Consider the following 14,408-nt stretch of genomic DNA (forward strand, 5'->3'; position numbering starts at 1 on the left):
CTCCGCTGCTTCGCTGCTTCGCTCAAGCCACGCGTTCCAGCAGTTTTGTCGCCGTCGCTCCTGCCTGATCTCGGAGTGAGAGTCCGGGAATAGGCTGGGGATTGCCTGGGCCTGTGCTCGAGGTCTTTCGTTTTGGACTTTTGTTGCAGCCTTAGTTTGTGTTCTTTAATACTTTTTCCTATATTTTTGTAAATAAATATTTTTGCATTGATCCTCCGCAGTAGTTTTTGCCATCTCCTATCTTTTGTTCATGTCCCACAAAACCCCTAGATAGTGGGACGTGACAAATTGGGGGCTCATCCGTTTTTTTGAACTCGTTTTTTGATTAATTGTTTTCTGCGTTAAAAGCCTTTTTTGTCTATTCGAAACGCTGTGATCGTGGAACTCTGGTGAGTTAGACATTTGATTATTTGTTTGTTTGGGTTGTGGGTTATGAAAGCAACTCCGGGGGGAGGTTCCTTGTGGACCTTCAATTGGTACGCTTTTGAAGCTATGCCAGGTTTAAGTTAGTTTTGGGGTAGGTAAGTAGGGACCAGAGTTTCGTGCCCAAGCTGGGGTAGGTTACAGCGTTGTATCTTCGAATGATCGTTTTCTGAGATTTTTTTTTGGGTTTAACTTTTTTGGAGATGGCATTTTTGTTAGTCTAGTTGCAAGGCTGTTTTTTTTTACTCGTGCAATTTGTTTCGCTGTGTGCATTTTTTCTGTGTCCAAATCGTTGTTCGGGTTGGACAAAGGACGTGTTTTTGCCGTGGTGTGTAGCAAACGCTTAGTTCTTTTTTGTGGCTGTCGGCCTTTTCCCCTTTTCCTGGTTAATTGTTTTTTGAGAATAGTTTTTGAGCAATGGGCCTGTTCTTTGGGTGTGGAGGGAGGAATCGAAATCAGTAAACACATTAGTTCTTTCATACTGGATATTTTTGCGCAATAAAGGCCTGTTCTTTGGGTGTGGAGGGAGGAAACGAAATCAGTAAACAATAGTTCTTTCATACTGGATATTCTGTCTATCACAGACCTTTTCGATTTCGTTAGTGGCAATTAGTCAAAATGTCTGTGGTAGAACAATTTATTGAGAGTCCGTCAGATGTTCTTTTGGCGCAATGCACTAAAGAGCAATTAGTTGAGATTGCGGCTCATTACTCGATTTCTCTTTCCAGTGATGATAAAAAGCTTAAGGAGTCTTTATTTAAAGTTGTTGAGTCGGGCCTAGTGGAGAAGCAGATTCTCTCAGCGAAAGCTGAAGGCCCTGTTTCTCCGATAGCTTCAGAGTCATCAGCTGCAAGCAATGAGCTCAAACTTCGGGACTACTCATTCCAAGAACGGAAAATGCAGTTAGAGGCAGCAAAATTACGGGCTGAACGTGAGAACAGAATTGTCAGAGAAAAGGAAATTGACAAAGAGATCGAGCTTAAGAAATTGGAGCTTGATTTTAAACGATTAGAACATGAGGAACGAGAGAATGAACGTAGAAGGGAATTTCAACGTGAAGAGCACGGTTTCGTGTTGAGAAAACTTGAGATGGAATTGGCCATAAAGAAACTTACCATCGCTACAGTTCCTCCAGGTTTTCAATCTGACGTTTCTTTGCCTACTTCTCCTGTTCGCTCTAGTGTCAATGTTACTGTGCCTGTGCCGTCTGCCCCGTTGGGAGATTCCGATGAAGTTGCTCCGCTGTCTGTTCCGTTGGACATTTCAGATAATGCTGTCCCTTTTGTTCCTTTGGCTCCGTCTGTGCCTTCGATTCCGCCGAACCAACCTTTCGATGTCAGTCGACATATTCGCATGGTTCCTCCGTTTAGTGACCGCGAGGTGGATAAGTATTTTAGTCATTTCGAGAGAGTTGCCGTCACACTAAAGTGGCCTGTTGAGTTCTGGACCCTGCTGTTACAGTGCGTGCTCACCGGAAAAGCACAGGAGGTCTATTCTGCGCTCACTGTACCACAGAGCTCAGACTACAGTTTAGTAAAAACGACAATTCTAAATGCATATGAGTTAGTTCCTGAGGCATACAGGCAAAAATTTCGTGGCCTTCGAAAAACTGAGCAGCTCACATTCGTTGAGTTTGCGAGGGAGAAAGAGAGCGTTTTTGATCGGTGGTGCACTTCTCAACGTGCCCACACTAAAGAACAAATCCGAGAACTCCTTCTGCTGGAAGAATTTAAAAACTGTGTTCCAGAGACTGTAGCTACTTATTTAAACGACCAAAAGGTAACAACACTGTCACAGGCTGCTGTCTGTGCTGACGAATTTGTGTTAACGCACAGAAGTTCGTTTCTCTTTTCTTCTCCTCCTCCTCGTCGTCGTTGTTCAGCTCAGCCTTCTAGTCCGAGGCAGAACGGAAGAGATTCAGAGTTCCGAAGGCCTAAGTCACCTTCTGAAGGTGAGACTCGTGAGTGTTACTACTGTCATGAGGTGGGTCACCTCATTGCTGTGTGTCCGACTCTGGCAAAGAAAAATTTGTCTCCTAAACGGAGAAATTCGAAAAGTGTTGGCCTTGTGCACACTTTAAGTTCAGTTAATCCACACAGGGAATTGGATTCAGTCTTTGATCCGTTCGTTTTGGAAGGAATGGTGTCTCTCTCAGGGTGTGAGAGGGACAGTGTTCCTATCAAGGTGCTGAGAGATACTGGTGCAGCCCAGTCTTTTATTCTTTCTTCTGCTTTGCCGTTCTCTAAGGAGACCTACTGTGGCTCTGATGTGTTTGTAAGAGGAATTGAGCTTGGACTTTTAAAAGTCCCATTACACACTGTGCACCTCACAAGTGCTCTGGCTTCTGGTTTTGTTAAAGTTGCTGTTATCCCGCAGCTACCTATGAAAGGGCTAACCTTTATTTTAGGTAATGATTTAGCTGGCCAAACAGTTATCTCATTCGCAGATCATTTCGACTCCATCAGTGGAGAATTCTGAATTGGATTTTAGTCTGTCTCAAGTCTCGTCAGGTGTTCAGTCAGCAATAGTCCACACTGGAGAATCGTCTAATATTTTAACATCACCAGAGAATAAGTTGGTGTCTTTTTCTAAAGCTAACTTTGAACCTCGGTCGCTGTCTACGTCTGGTGCTGAAGTTTCTGACGTGCTGAAGCTGATCCGTCGTAGGCCTACACAGAGAACTGACCACTCTCTGGCTTGTTGCCACACTACCACTGTTGGGAAGGGAGATATAGCTAAGCCTGTGACATATCACTGCAGAAGTTGTAAAACTTGTGAATGTCGCATGTTAACATATGTCTCCTGATAAATTAACGGTGCCAATTGTCCTGTGTCTGTGTCCATAGCTCCTGTGATCTCCATCTACCCTCTTGAGGAGGATGTTCGTATGTTCGGTGATGTGTCTGTCTCTTGTCCAAGACTTTAGACAGTTTGTGCCTTCTCCAACTCATTAATTGATCAACATTAGATGTTGATTTTTGGTGGTGGGGGTGTTACGTCCCTGTATGTTTTATCAGTGTTTGTTTGCTTTTGTCTGTTCTGTGTATCTTTCTGTTGTGTTTCAGACAGTCCAGCAGGGGGGCTTAATTGCTGGGCCGGCCTATAAAAGGTGCTGGCTGACGTCATCCGGGAGCTCGCTCGATCGTTTGCTCACTTGCTTTTGGGATTTAGGTTGGGGTTGCCGCTGCCATGCCACGCTACGCCGCTCCGCTGCTTCGCTGCTTCGCTCAAGCCACGCGTTCCAGCAGTTTTGTCGCCGTCGCTCCTGCCTGATCTCGGAGTGAGAGTCCGGGAATAGGCTGGGGATTGCCTGGGCCTGTGCTCGAGGTCTTTCGTTTTGGACTTTTGTTGCAGCCTTAGTTTGTGTTCTTTAATACTTTTTCCTATATTTTTGTAAATAAATATTTTTGCATTGATCCTCCGCAGTAGTTTTTGCCATCTCCTATCTTTTGTTCATGTCCCACAAAACCCCTAGATAGTGGGACGTGACAGTAGACACACACACAGACACAGAGAGAGACACACACATTTTACTCATAGATATCCACACACACACACACACACACACACAGAGAGAGAGAGAGAGAGAGACACACACACACATTTTACTCACAGATATCCCCCCCCCCCCCCACACACACACACAGACACAGAGAGAGACACATACACATTTTACTTACAGATATCTACACACACACACACACACACACACACACACACAGACACAGAGAGAGACACACACACATTTTACTTACAGATATCTACACACACACACACACACACACACACACACACACACACACACACACACACACAGACACAGAGAGAGACACACACATTTTACTCACAGATACCCCCCCCCCCCCACACACACACACACACACAGACACAGAGAGAGACACACACACATTTTACTTACAGATATCTACATACACACACACACACACAAACACACACACACACACACACACCAGGGTTTCCGTTGTCCGGTAATTACCGGACATTGGCCGGGAAAAAAAATGAAATGTCTGACAAAATTAAATCTCTCTGGTCAAATTGTCCGATTGAAATTGGCTAATAATCCCGTCTCCTAACCAGAGACTTTCTAATGTGGAGACACAGCACTCAAAAAATATTCCATAGAAATGCATGGGGCTAGTTTGTCACGCCAATATGGCCGTTGTCTACACCCCTTCCTCGGCAAAACGTCGACATGTGAATACATTGAGCCAATCATATGGTGTGAAGACATCGTGCCAATCATGTGTTGTAATCTCGCCGCTGGAGCAAGATTGGTGTCGTGAGGCCTTGCGCACGCCCATTTCTGCCGAAATGGATGCCCGACGAGTGCCCAAAAAGCGTTGTCAAATGGCCGCTGAGTAGAGGGACTTGCCTAAAAGGACTTTGCCCTAACGCAATCTGAATTTGAGAATAAGCCTTAATATGTAAACCTATATTCTACGTCCTCTGGCTATGTTTTTAAATGAACAGGCTCTATCGTTTGAAAAGTAGGCTATTAAACAACATGCATAGCCTATGCTGCATTTCAAATAGGAAGCGCACGCTTAAAATGTCCATGTTAAACAACGAACAAATGAGTGAGGCGGTTCAAACATGGCCAGGCCCAGGCAGACTAGCCTTAAAAGTTTTTTCAGAGGCCAGACACGATGGATGATGATAAATTGGTAACGTCTGAAGCCTGTCCGGTCAACTCCACCAACCCCTGATAAAAAGCAGAAGTGTCGGGCGTAGGCCTATCTGTCGGAATCAGAGAGGGAGTTAAGTCATTTAGAGACGAATGACCGCGTCGCAGGAAGTGCATCATAACAAGGGGACGCCAGACCCTCTTGTAACAGCTGTACTCAGTGATACTGCAGACTCGTAAAAGTAAAAAGTAAAAAAACTCGTAAAAATAAGGCAGAAAAACGACAAGTTTCCTCATTCTGCTTCCTTATGTTGGAATGTGCAAAAATGTACAAACAATCAAGAGGATGCCTTCTTGTATGTGATACTGCAAACGTGTTGATAGCCTATTTTCTTGCTGTAGTGTAAAGCATGTCACACAGTAGCCTAGCCTACAGAAAACACTTAATTGATGTGATATAATGATAACTTGTTAAATGTATACCTACAATGGTTTATTAAACATCATAGTCATTTATTCAGTCAGTCATCATGTTCATGTTAATGAATAGGAAGGACATCTAAACGATAGCCATAAACCAAAATTTCGCACAATATCTGCCGTGAGTCCCCATGCGTGAGTCACAAGCTCCTCCCTGCTGACTCTGGCAGATCACGTGGACAGTCAGTCGCGATCAATTATTTAATAAATAAATGTGAATTACGAATAATAATAAAAAGCTTCTACCTAATGTGACTATTTTTTCCATGAACTGTAAAAGAAAACACGTTTTTTCCCGCTGTATTCTCCATAAAGAGTAAAGTAAATGATGTACTTATTTCCGGAATTGACGTCACTTCCTGGACTCGTCTGAGGCTGGTCTAAAGGGTCTGAGGTCTCTCAATGACTTAACCCCTACTGCGGAATCAGTGACGTTGGAAGTGGAGTTGCGGGGGTGCGGCCGCTCCAAGACACTGTCATTCTCCATGTACACTTGACATGCAACTGTGTTTTTTACCCAAAGCATACAGTAGGCCTATGCTTTCTCTGTTCTCGGAGATTGCTGGTCCGCTGATAATTTCCGGCACAAACTGTATCATTGAACCGCGGGCCGAAAGAAAAATAAACTAAACATTTCCCAGAATAAGCAACATTTCTTAATTTATTGTTATCAAATAAAGAGGCATAGCTTAGGGGGTAGTGGTGTGAGCACTCATTCTTGTGTGTGTGCATCTGTGCAAGTTAAACAGTCACCACTGGAGATAACGTGGGTAGCAGCAACAAAGAACGTAGCCCTTTTAAAACAACGAAGCACACTCTTGCTGTCCATGAAAACATAGATACTGGCTAGATCTTGTTAGGCATGTTTACGTAAGTTAGGCTAATGAACACATTGCATTCTATAGAGCCTGATTATATTATTCTTTAAGCTACATAGCCTGTCTCCAGTTTTCCTCAATTTGACTAATTAAGAAGAGATAATAGGATATTTGACCGGCATATCAAAATGTCCGGAAAAAGAAACCTCTGCCGGTTACTTTGACCGGCACCATTTTTTTCTAGCGGAAACTCTGACACACACACACACAAACATTACATTTTAACATGTGCTTGCATGCTCCTAATTTTCCATCCATTTTTTTTATCATCCAGAATATTTTTACCATTTCACATAGAAAATGGAAGGAGGAAAAATCTTAACCAAGAACACAGTGCACACACACACACACACACACACACACACCAGAACCACTTGACCTAAACAATGTATCTTAAAACAGGGGTTCTTAACTGGTCTGGCTTTGGGACCCACAATTTCCCATGTTCATAAAGTCGCGACCCATATGTATATTTTTATAGCGTTCAAGACAACAGATTTGGTGAGCTACATGCTAAGAAAGGCGAAGTGCCTGTAGGCCTATTTGTTTGGAACATGCTGTTTGGCATTACATTTGTGAAGTCTCCAACTCCTGATGTCACCTTAAAGTACTTGACAGGTCTGTCTTTGACAGGTGTACTTTATTATGAGGTATTTTAACTCATGATCCAGCAATTGTGAGAGATGAGAGAGAGATGAGAGAGAGGGAGAGATGAGAGAGAGGGAGAGATGAGAGAGGGAGATATGAGAGAGAGGGAGAGAGAGAGAGAGAGAGGGTGAGAGATGAGAGAGAGAAAGAGAGAGAGAAATGAGAGAGAGGGAGAGATGAGAGAGAGAGAGAGAGAGAGGGTGAGAGATGAGAGAGAGAAAGAGAGAGAGAGATGAGAGAGAGGGAGAGAGAGATGAGGGAAAATGAATGGTAATGAAACTTAAGCAGTCTGGCTGACCACCCTGAACCAATGGGATTCGAGACTCACCAGTTGAATGGCTTATTATAAATCACAGTCCCTGGAAAGTCTGCATCCCTACCAGGCCGTGTGCGCCGTGAACCACAGCTCTGCTGACTACAGCGCCCCCCGAGGGCAGCCAGGAGCCATGACGAGGGAGAAAGGAGTGATTTAATAAACATCCGCCCATCTCCGACGCCACCCAGGACTCTCCTCCGGCTCTGGGCAGCTGGGCAGGGCTTCATGGCCAGGAAACTGCAGGACATACAGTAGTTGGTCTTGTTTTGACAGAATTCTTGGACTGAGGGAAACTGCTATGCAGGGGTTTTTAAAACCTTGAAACTAAACGAAACGAGAGGCAAGAATATGCTATCACTCGTTTACAAGACTGTGCTAGACTACTGCACACAGGTGCAGAATATTATGGACAATGCTTAGGCGTTCGCATACTTATAACTATATTGTCCACCGTGTTCAATAACTAGAGAATCTCACCATGTCTTAAAACAAGCTTAAAATAAAATTTGATTGAGTCATGTAAAGGAGTCATAGCCTATTCTTGCCTCTCGTTTCGTTTAGTTTCGTTATCTTGAAATAATGTGATAATTTCATGTAATAACATATTAAATATCTTGAAAAAACTTGAAAATATCATATCTTGAAATAACATGATATTTTCACAAGACAGACCGAGTCCAGGTGTCTTTAGGGCCATCAAAATGAACGTGTTAATCGCCGCGATTCATTTTGAAATACATAATGCGTTACAAAATATTAACTCAATAGTGTTTACCTTTGTGGGGGGCTGATGTCACGTAACGGAAGCCGCAAAACCTAAAACCGCAAGCCTGAGAGTTTATTTTACTGTCTGTGGAGTTAGCTGAAGATAAAGAGGAACCAACATTTAGTCAAATAGTAGCTTTACTGCAAACTGCTTTTCACTCTTGTTAGATAACGTTTACAATGTCATGATTGATGATGATACATGTCAATGTAATGATCTCCATTAAGATCCAACTTGAACGTATGCTACTCCATTTAATTAAGAGCGCGTCTGAACGCACACGAGAAGGAGAGAAAACGATTGGCAGGCTCCAGCTGGCTTGTCGTTGTTGATGATAATTGATACTGTATCTCCTTTTTAATATAAGAAACTTATAAAAGGAAGGCAACAAAGACGAGGTTAGAGGAGATTGCGGATTTATCCGATTTCCACTACTGACCAGTTATAAACATGTATGTAGGCTGCACTCACTGTGATTTGAAAAATGGACAAAAATATGAAGAGTTGTCTTTGCCTTTGTGTAATGGAACTGGTGAGTCTTGAAGTCTTCAATAATTTGCTTACATGAAGCACATATTATGCCGATTGAAACACATTCCATTCAGATAGCTAGGTGACTGGCTCAGGCTCATCATTCACTTTTAATTGCAAACAGAAAATGTCTAGCTAGCATCATGCCATTACATGCTTCTATTTCCAAAGGAATGAAAACTGTTTATACCAACTTAATATCATGCTTATCATTGTTAATATTGTACAATACATGTGGTACAAACAATATTAGAGCTTGTGGACTAGCTATAGGCTATATTTCAATGGAGCTGGTAAAAAAAAGATCATTATGAGAACGTGGCCACAATGGGCTTAAAGTAACAGTGCACCATTTACAAATGAGTTAAACAGCATCATATGTGTAGTATTTCTTAAGAAATTAATACTTTAAAACACAATTACTGTGTCAGTATTATCATTTAAATAATATAAAAGTGTTTTACTTTTACCTTTGTGGTTACTCATTAATTTTGTGATTTATGTTGAAGCTTTAGTCTTTAGGAACTTTTTAATTGCGGTTAATCGAGATTAATTCATTTCAAAATATATATTTTGAATCGTTTGACAGCCCTATAATAATATTGGAGAAGGGGAATGGCTACACTTACAAATCCTGGGTGTGTTCACACTGTTTTTGCTTTTAGATAATAATAATAATAATAACCCAAAATGATTGTCTTGATACTGTCATGCACAAGACTTTTTTTCCTATCCTGGACTCGGTCTTGACTCGGACTCGAACCTTTTTGGACTCGGTCTTGTCTTGGACTCGAACCTCTTTGGACTCGGTCTTGACTTGGTCTCGACTAGTCCTGGTCTTGGACTTGTCTTGGACTCGACAAAGGTGGTCTTGACTACAGCCCTGCAATCAGAGAAAAAGAAAAGAGGGAGAAAAGAAAAGGAAGAAAGAAGGAAGGAAGCAAGGAAGGAAGGCCCATGGGTAACAGGGGCGAGGAGGAAAAACTCCCTAGAATTGGAGATACATATAGGAAGAAACCTCGAGCAGATCCACAACTCAAGGGCCTGACCCATCTGCCTAGGGTCAATACGGACAGTAAGGTCTGTAAACAATGACAAATGCATATGACAGTCAGGTGTGGAGAATAGGACATGGTGTTTAAAGCACCTGAGGTGAAAGTTACAAGAGGTGGGATGATTACGTATCCGGTATGATAAAGCATTAATCATGATTTAGTGAGAGAAAGTGCAATAGTCCGGCGTCGGAATTGTCCAGGAAAGAAAGTTGTCAGGGGGCAAGTGGTGGGTCAGCAGACAGGCCAGAATCCGGGGAGAGTTGTCATAGGCAGGTGATGGGGCTGTATGGGCCAGGAATCCAGGTAGGGGGACAGTGAAGTCACCCCGCTCACAATCTGTTTGATCTACTGCCCTCTGGGAAGAGGTACAGAAGCCTGCGCTCCCGCACTACCAGACTCACCAACAGCTTCATACACCAAGCTGTAAGGATACTGAACTCTCTCCCTCCTCTCCCCCCTCCACCCTCAGCTACATAACATCCTGGACATTGGACCCACAATGGCCGCCTGCACTACTCCACTTGCACACTTGTACACTTTACAACTTGTTGTTGTTGTCCTGAAAACACAACACTACTGCTGCTCTTACATAACTTGCACCACTATGCCACTTTCTTTCTTACTTAGGTCAAACAGAACTACCCAAGCCTTTTATTGGCCTGACTTTGCACTAGTATTTTATTGACTGTCTATGCACAAATTTCAACCAAATTTTGCTGCTCTTCTTTTTTTTCATTATTATATGTGCCCTCTTATTTACTTATTTACTTACTTTTTTGTTTACTTGAATGTTATGTTTGTCTGTGGACTTAAATTGGTAAAATATGTCTTGTCTTCCCCGTGGGATAGTGAGAAACGTAATTTCGATCTCTTTGTATGTCTGGAACATGTGAAGAAATTGACAATAAAGCTGACTTTGACTTTGACTTTGTAATACAGCAGTCAAGGATGGGACTTCAGGTGGGATGGGTAAGAGGAGGGCCAGGCACACGGATGATTGATGACTGGTGATGATATACCTCACAAGTGAGGTACAGTAAGGGGGAAGAAAGAGAAATGTAGAATGGGTTAGTAGTACTTGAAATCAATGTGGTTAATGTCAAGAAGTAATCAGTGGTGCTATATATTGTTACAGTAAATCATAGTGAGAATGGGCAAGAGAGGGAGAGTTGAGAGAAAGAGAGTAGGGGCGAGGGGAGAGGGGGGGGGGGGGTTGTACGGCATGGCACATGAGAAGTCCATGACAGCACTATGCTATAGCAGCATAACTAAGGCATGGTGAGGGGTAGTCGACACCAGCGCAGGTATGGTCAGTGACCACCAGCTCACGCACGACTGGGGTGCCAGTCACACGAGGACTCAGCAGGGTGGTCCATTCCAAAAATCCCTGAGGTGGGTGAAGTTCCACACCGCACCATACCTAACAATGGGAGGCAGTAAAGAGGTATTTTTTAAGTCTAGACTTAAAAATAGGGAGGGTGTCTGCTAATCGAATTGAGGAGGGTAGATTATTCCAGAGGAGGGGTGCGCGATAGCTGAAAGCTCTGCCACCTATTGTAGTTTTTGAGATTCTTGGAATTACAAGAAGGCCAGTATTCTGTGATCATAACGGTCTATATGGGACTAGGAGATCTTTAATATATTCTGGTGCCTGGCCATTAATGGCTTTGTACGTTAGAAGTAATATTTTGAAGTCAATGCGACTTTTAACAGGCAGCCAATGTAGAGATGCCAGGATAGGGGAAATATGTTCATATTTTTTAGTTCTAGTGAGTGTGCGAGCAGCTGCATTTTGTATAAGCTGTAAGCTCTTTACACAGGTGTTATTGCAGCCAGCATACAGAGCATTGCAATAATCAATCCTTGAGGTTACAAAAGCATGGATTAATTTCTCAGCGTCTGGTAAGGATAAGAACTTCCTTATCTTTGAAATGTTCCTTAAGTGTTAGAATGAAGTTTTGGTAATCTGTTTTATGTGATTACTTAGTGATAGGTCTTGGTCAATTGTAACTCCTAGATTTTTAACACTTGTGGATAAGGATAGTCGAAGATCAGTAAATGTAGCCTGTGATGAGGATAGGATATCCCTCATCTTTTTAGGACCTACAACCATGACTTCTGTTTTATCAGAGTTCAAAAGCAGGAAATTATTTGTCATCCATGTCTTTATATCTCTTATACATGTGTCAAGTTTGGCTAAAAGAGTTAATTCGTCATATAAAGCATATAGAGAGAAAATAACAGGGGCCCTAGATAACTACCTAAAAGTTATTCAACAGCCTTGTCAACACCAATAATAGTTAAGCTGGAACAGATAATAGCATGTTAGCATGCTAAACAACAACAGCAACTTGCATTTAGGAAGTTAGTAAGTAAGTAGCGCTTTTCACAGACAGGATTACAAAGTGATTCACAAAAAAAAAGTGCATGAAAAATAAAAGCATAGTAGTAAAATAATTGTTTTTATTTTAAAATAGGACTTGCCTAGCCTGATGAGCCAGACGCACATTAAAATGTAGGGTCTGGACACTCACCGTTCGCAGTGCTCAGTCCGAGGGGCGGGATAGTCTGTTGTCTTTCAAATTCCTTCTGCACGCAATAGGACAGCGCTATGAGTCCCATGCATTTCCCACCAGCAGAGCTAGTTGGCTAGTTCAAACTTTTGCCAACTTAATAAAAGCTTAACTCGTGTCACACTGTTCGCCAACAGCAACATCCATCTTATTTGTTTTCAAGTAGCAGGGAATTCAAGAAAAAAACGTTGCAACTCTGCCATCAATCATTATGTTAAGCCCGCCTAACGACTCTATACACGATTTGATTAGCCTGATAGAAGTTTAATTTTTCGAGCTCACAAGCCAAAGGAGAGTTGCTAGACTAGCCCTGGCAGCAAATGTAATTTGCTGCCGCTAGGGTGCGTCTAGATTTCTAGGCTAGGACTTGCCTAAAAGGACTTTGGATTAACTGCAGAAAGCTTTCAGCCATCCAATTGTTTATGGCGTCTATGCAGTCAAGGAGCCTTGCAAGTTTAGATGCTTAATTTTGTTTAAAGGTAAAATGAAGCTGAATGTTATCTGCATGAAAGTTAAAGTGAAGGTAATGTTAAAACCACATATAATCTGACCCAGGGGCAACATATAGTGAAAATAGTATGGGGCCCAGCACTGAACCCTGCAGAACACCACAAGACAGAGGTAATGAGGCAGAGAGGAAATCCCCAAAAGAAACAGCAAAGCTATCTATGAGATAGGATGTGAACCAGTCTAAGGCCACACCTGATATGCCCACCCATTCAGATAATCTCTTTATCAGGATGTGGTGGTCAACTGTATCAAAGACAGAACTGAGGTTGAGAAAGTACAAGTAATGAGCAGAGTCCAGCATCAGAGGCCATCTGAATATTGTTACGAACTCTCACAAGGGCAGTTTTGGTTGAATGCCTCTTCCTAAAACCATTTATTTTATATATAGCACTTAATCAAGGCACCCAAAGTGCTTTACCGTGAAGGGGGAACCTCACTTACCACCACCATGCATGCACCAAGCATGTTAGCATGCTAAATGCTACTTTAAGCTAATACAGATGGAGAGCCTTTTTTGGTGGGGTGGTCTGACACAGAAAAACATAGTCAGCTAGTGGGTAAACAGCCTAGCTTATCTGTTATATACATGCCTTTATACCATCAACATTTGAGGATGATACCAATGTTACTGCTTGTGGACTATAAAAACACCAATCCATTCAACAGTCAGCTTTCCTGAATGGCTCACCTTATTAGAAAGTAGAAAGGATGGACAGATAATGGGCAAGGGGACTATTCGTCTGGATTTTGTCTGAACATGCAGTCGAGTCCTTTTTGACACGGTTGTTTCGGAGCAGCCTACTTATGCTGCGTTCCATTTGTCCGCCCGAGTCGGTCAGAGAGTTGTTTTCCAGAGCTACTAACAAGAAGTTAGTTGTAAATGGAATTCCCCCCTGAAATTTTATCCCAACTCATTCATTCAAACCCAGAGTACACCGAGTTAAAAATCCCAAGATGTGCTCATTCACAGTAAATGAAAGCCGTAGATATGCTCTGTTTATTAGCAGTTCTGTCTGATTCACTAGTCGCTTTACCAGACAACTGGAATGCGGCAATACAGTAGGGTACACTCAGCACCGAATTTACATCGGATCTGTATTGGGCACTCAGCACCAAATCTACATCAGATCTGTAGGGTAGACTCAGCACCAAATCTACATCTCTGCATCAGATGTGTTGCTGAATGACGTTCCCACCTTCACCAACTTCACCTTGTTAGCGAGGGCAAAAGAGTGGGATATCTATGAGGGCAAAAGAGTGGGATATCTATGTCAGACCTAGTCCTGGACTAGTAGATTTACATGGTTTAAATGTTCTAGATTGTGGCCATGACAGATATTCTAGACTAAACAGCAACTTGCCTGGCTGGCTGAGTTTTCAGGAAATCTGTGCTCAAGAGTGAGCTTGTCTGCTAAAATATGCAGCACTCATAAAAACCTCAGCTATGTGCAGATGGCAGATCCAGCTGCACCTTCTCTCTCGCTCTCTCTTTCTCTCTCAGTTTTTCTATCACTCATTCCTTTTCTCTTTCTCTAATCTCTTTCTGCACAAAGTGGAAAAAAAAGAATAAGGATGAACTTGCC

At 42.5% G+C, this 14,408-nt stretch overlaps 1 protein-coding gene across 1 annotated transcript; it reads left to right on the plus strand.

The window, feature by feature from the left end:
- Nucleotides 1-1,314: 1,314 nt before the first annotated feature.
- LOC121680279 lies at nt 1,315-3,544 on the plus strand. Its single transcript, XM_042059510.1, has 2 exons — nt 1,315-2,374; nt 3,270-3,544. The coding sequence occupies exons 1-2, from the start codon at nt 1,321-1,323 to the stop codon at nt 3,347-3,349; spliced, it is 1,134 nt and encodes a 377-aa protein (XP_041915444.1). The 5' UTR covers nt 1,315-1,320; the 3' UTR covers nt 3,350-3,544.
- Nucleotides 3,545-14,408: the final 10,864 nt, after the last annotated feature.

Source organism: Alosa sapidissima, chromosome 13, assembly GCF_018492685.1.
Source record: "Alosa sapidissima isolate fAloSap1 chromosome 13, fAloSap1.pri, whole genome shotgun sequence".
NCBI classification, from domain to species: Eukaryota; Metazoa; Chordata; class Actinopteri; order Clupeiformes; family Clupeidae; genus Alosa; species Alosa sapidissima.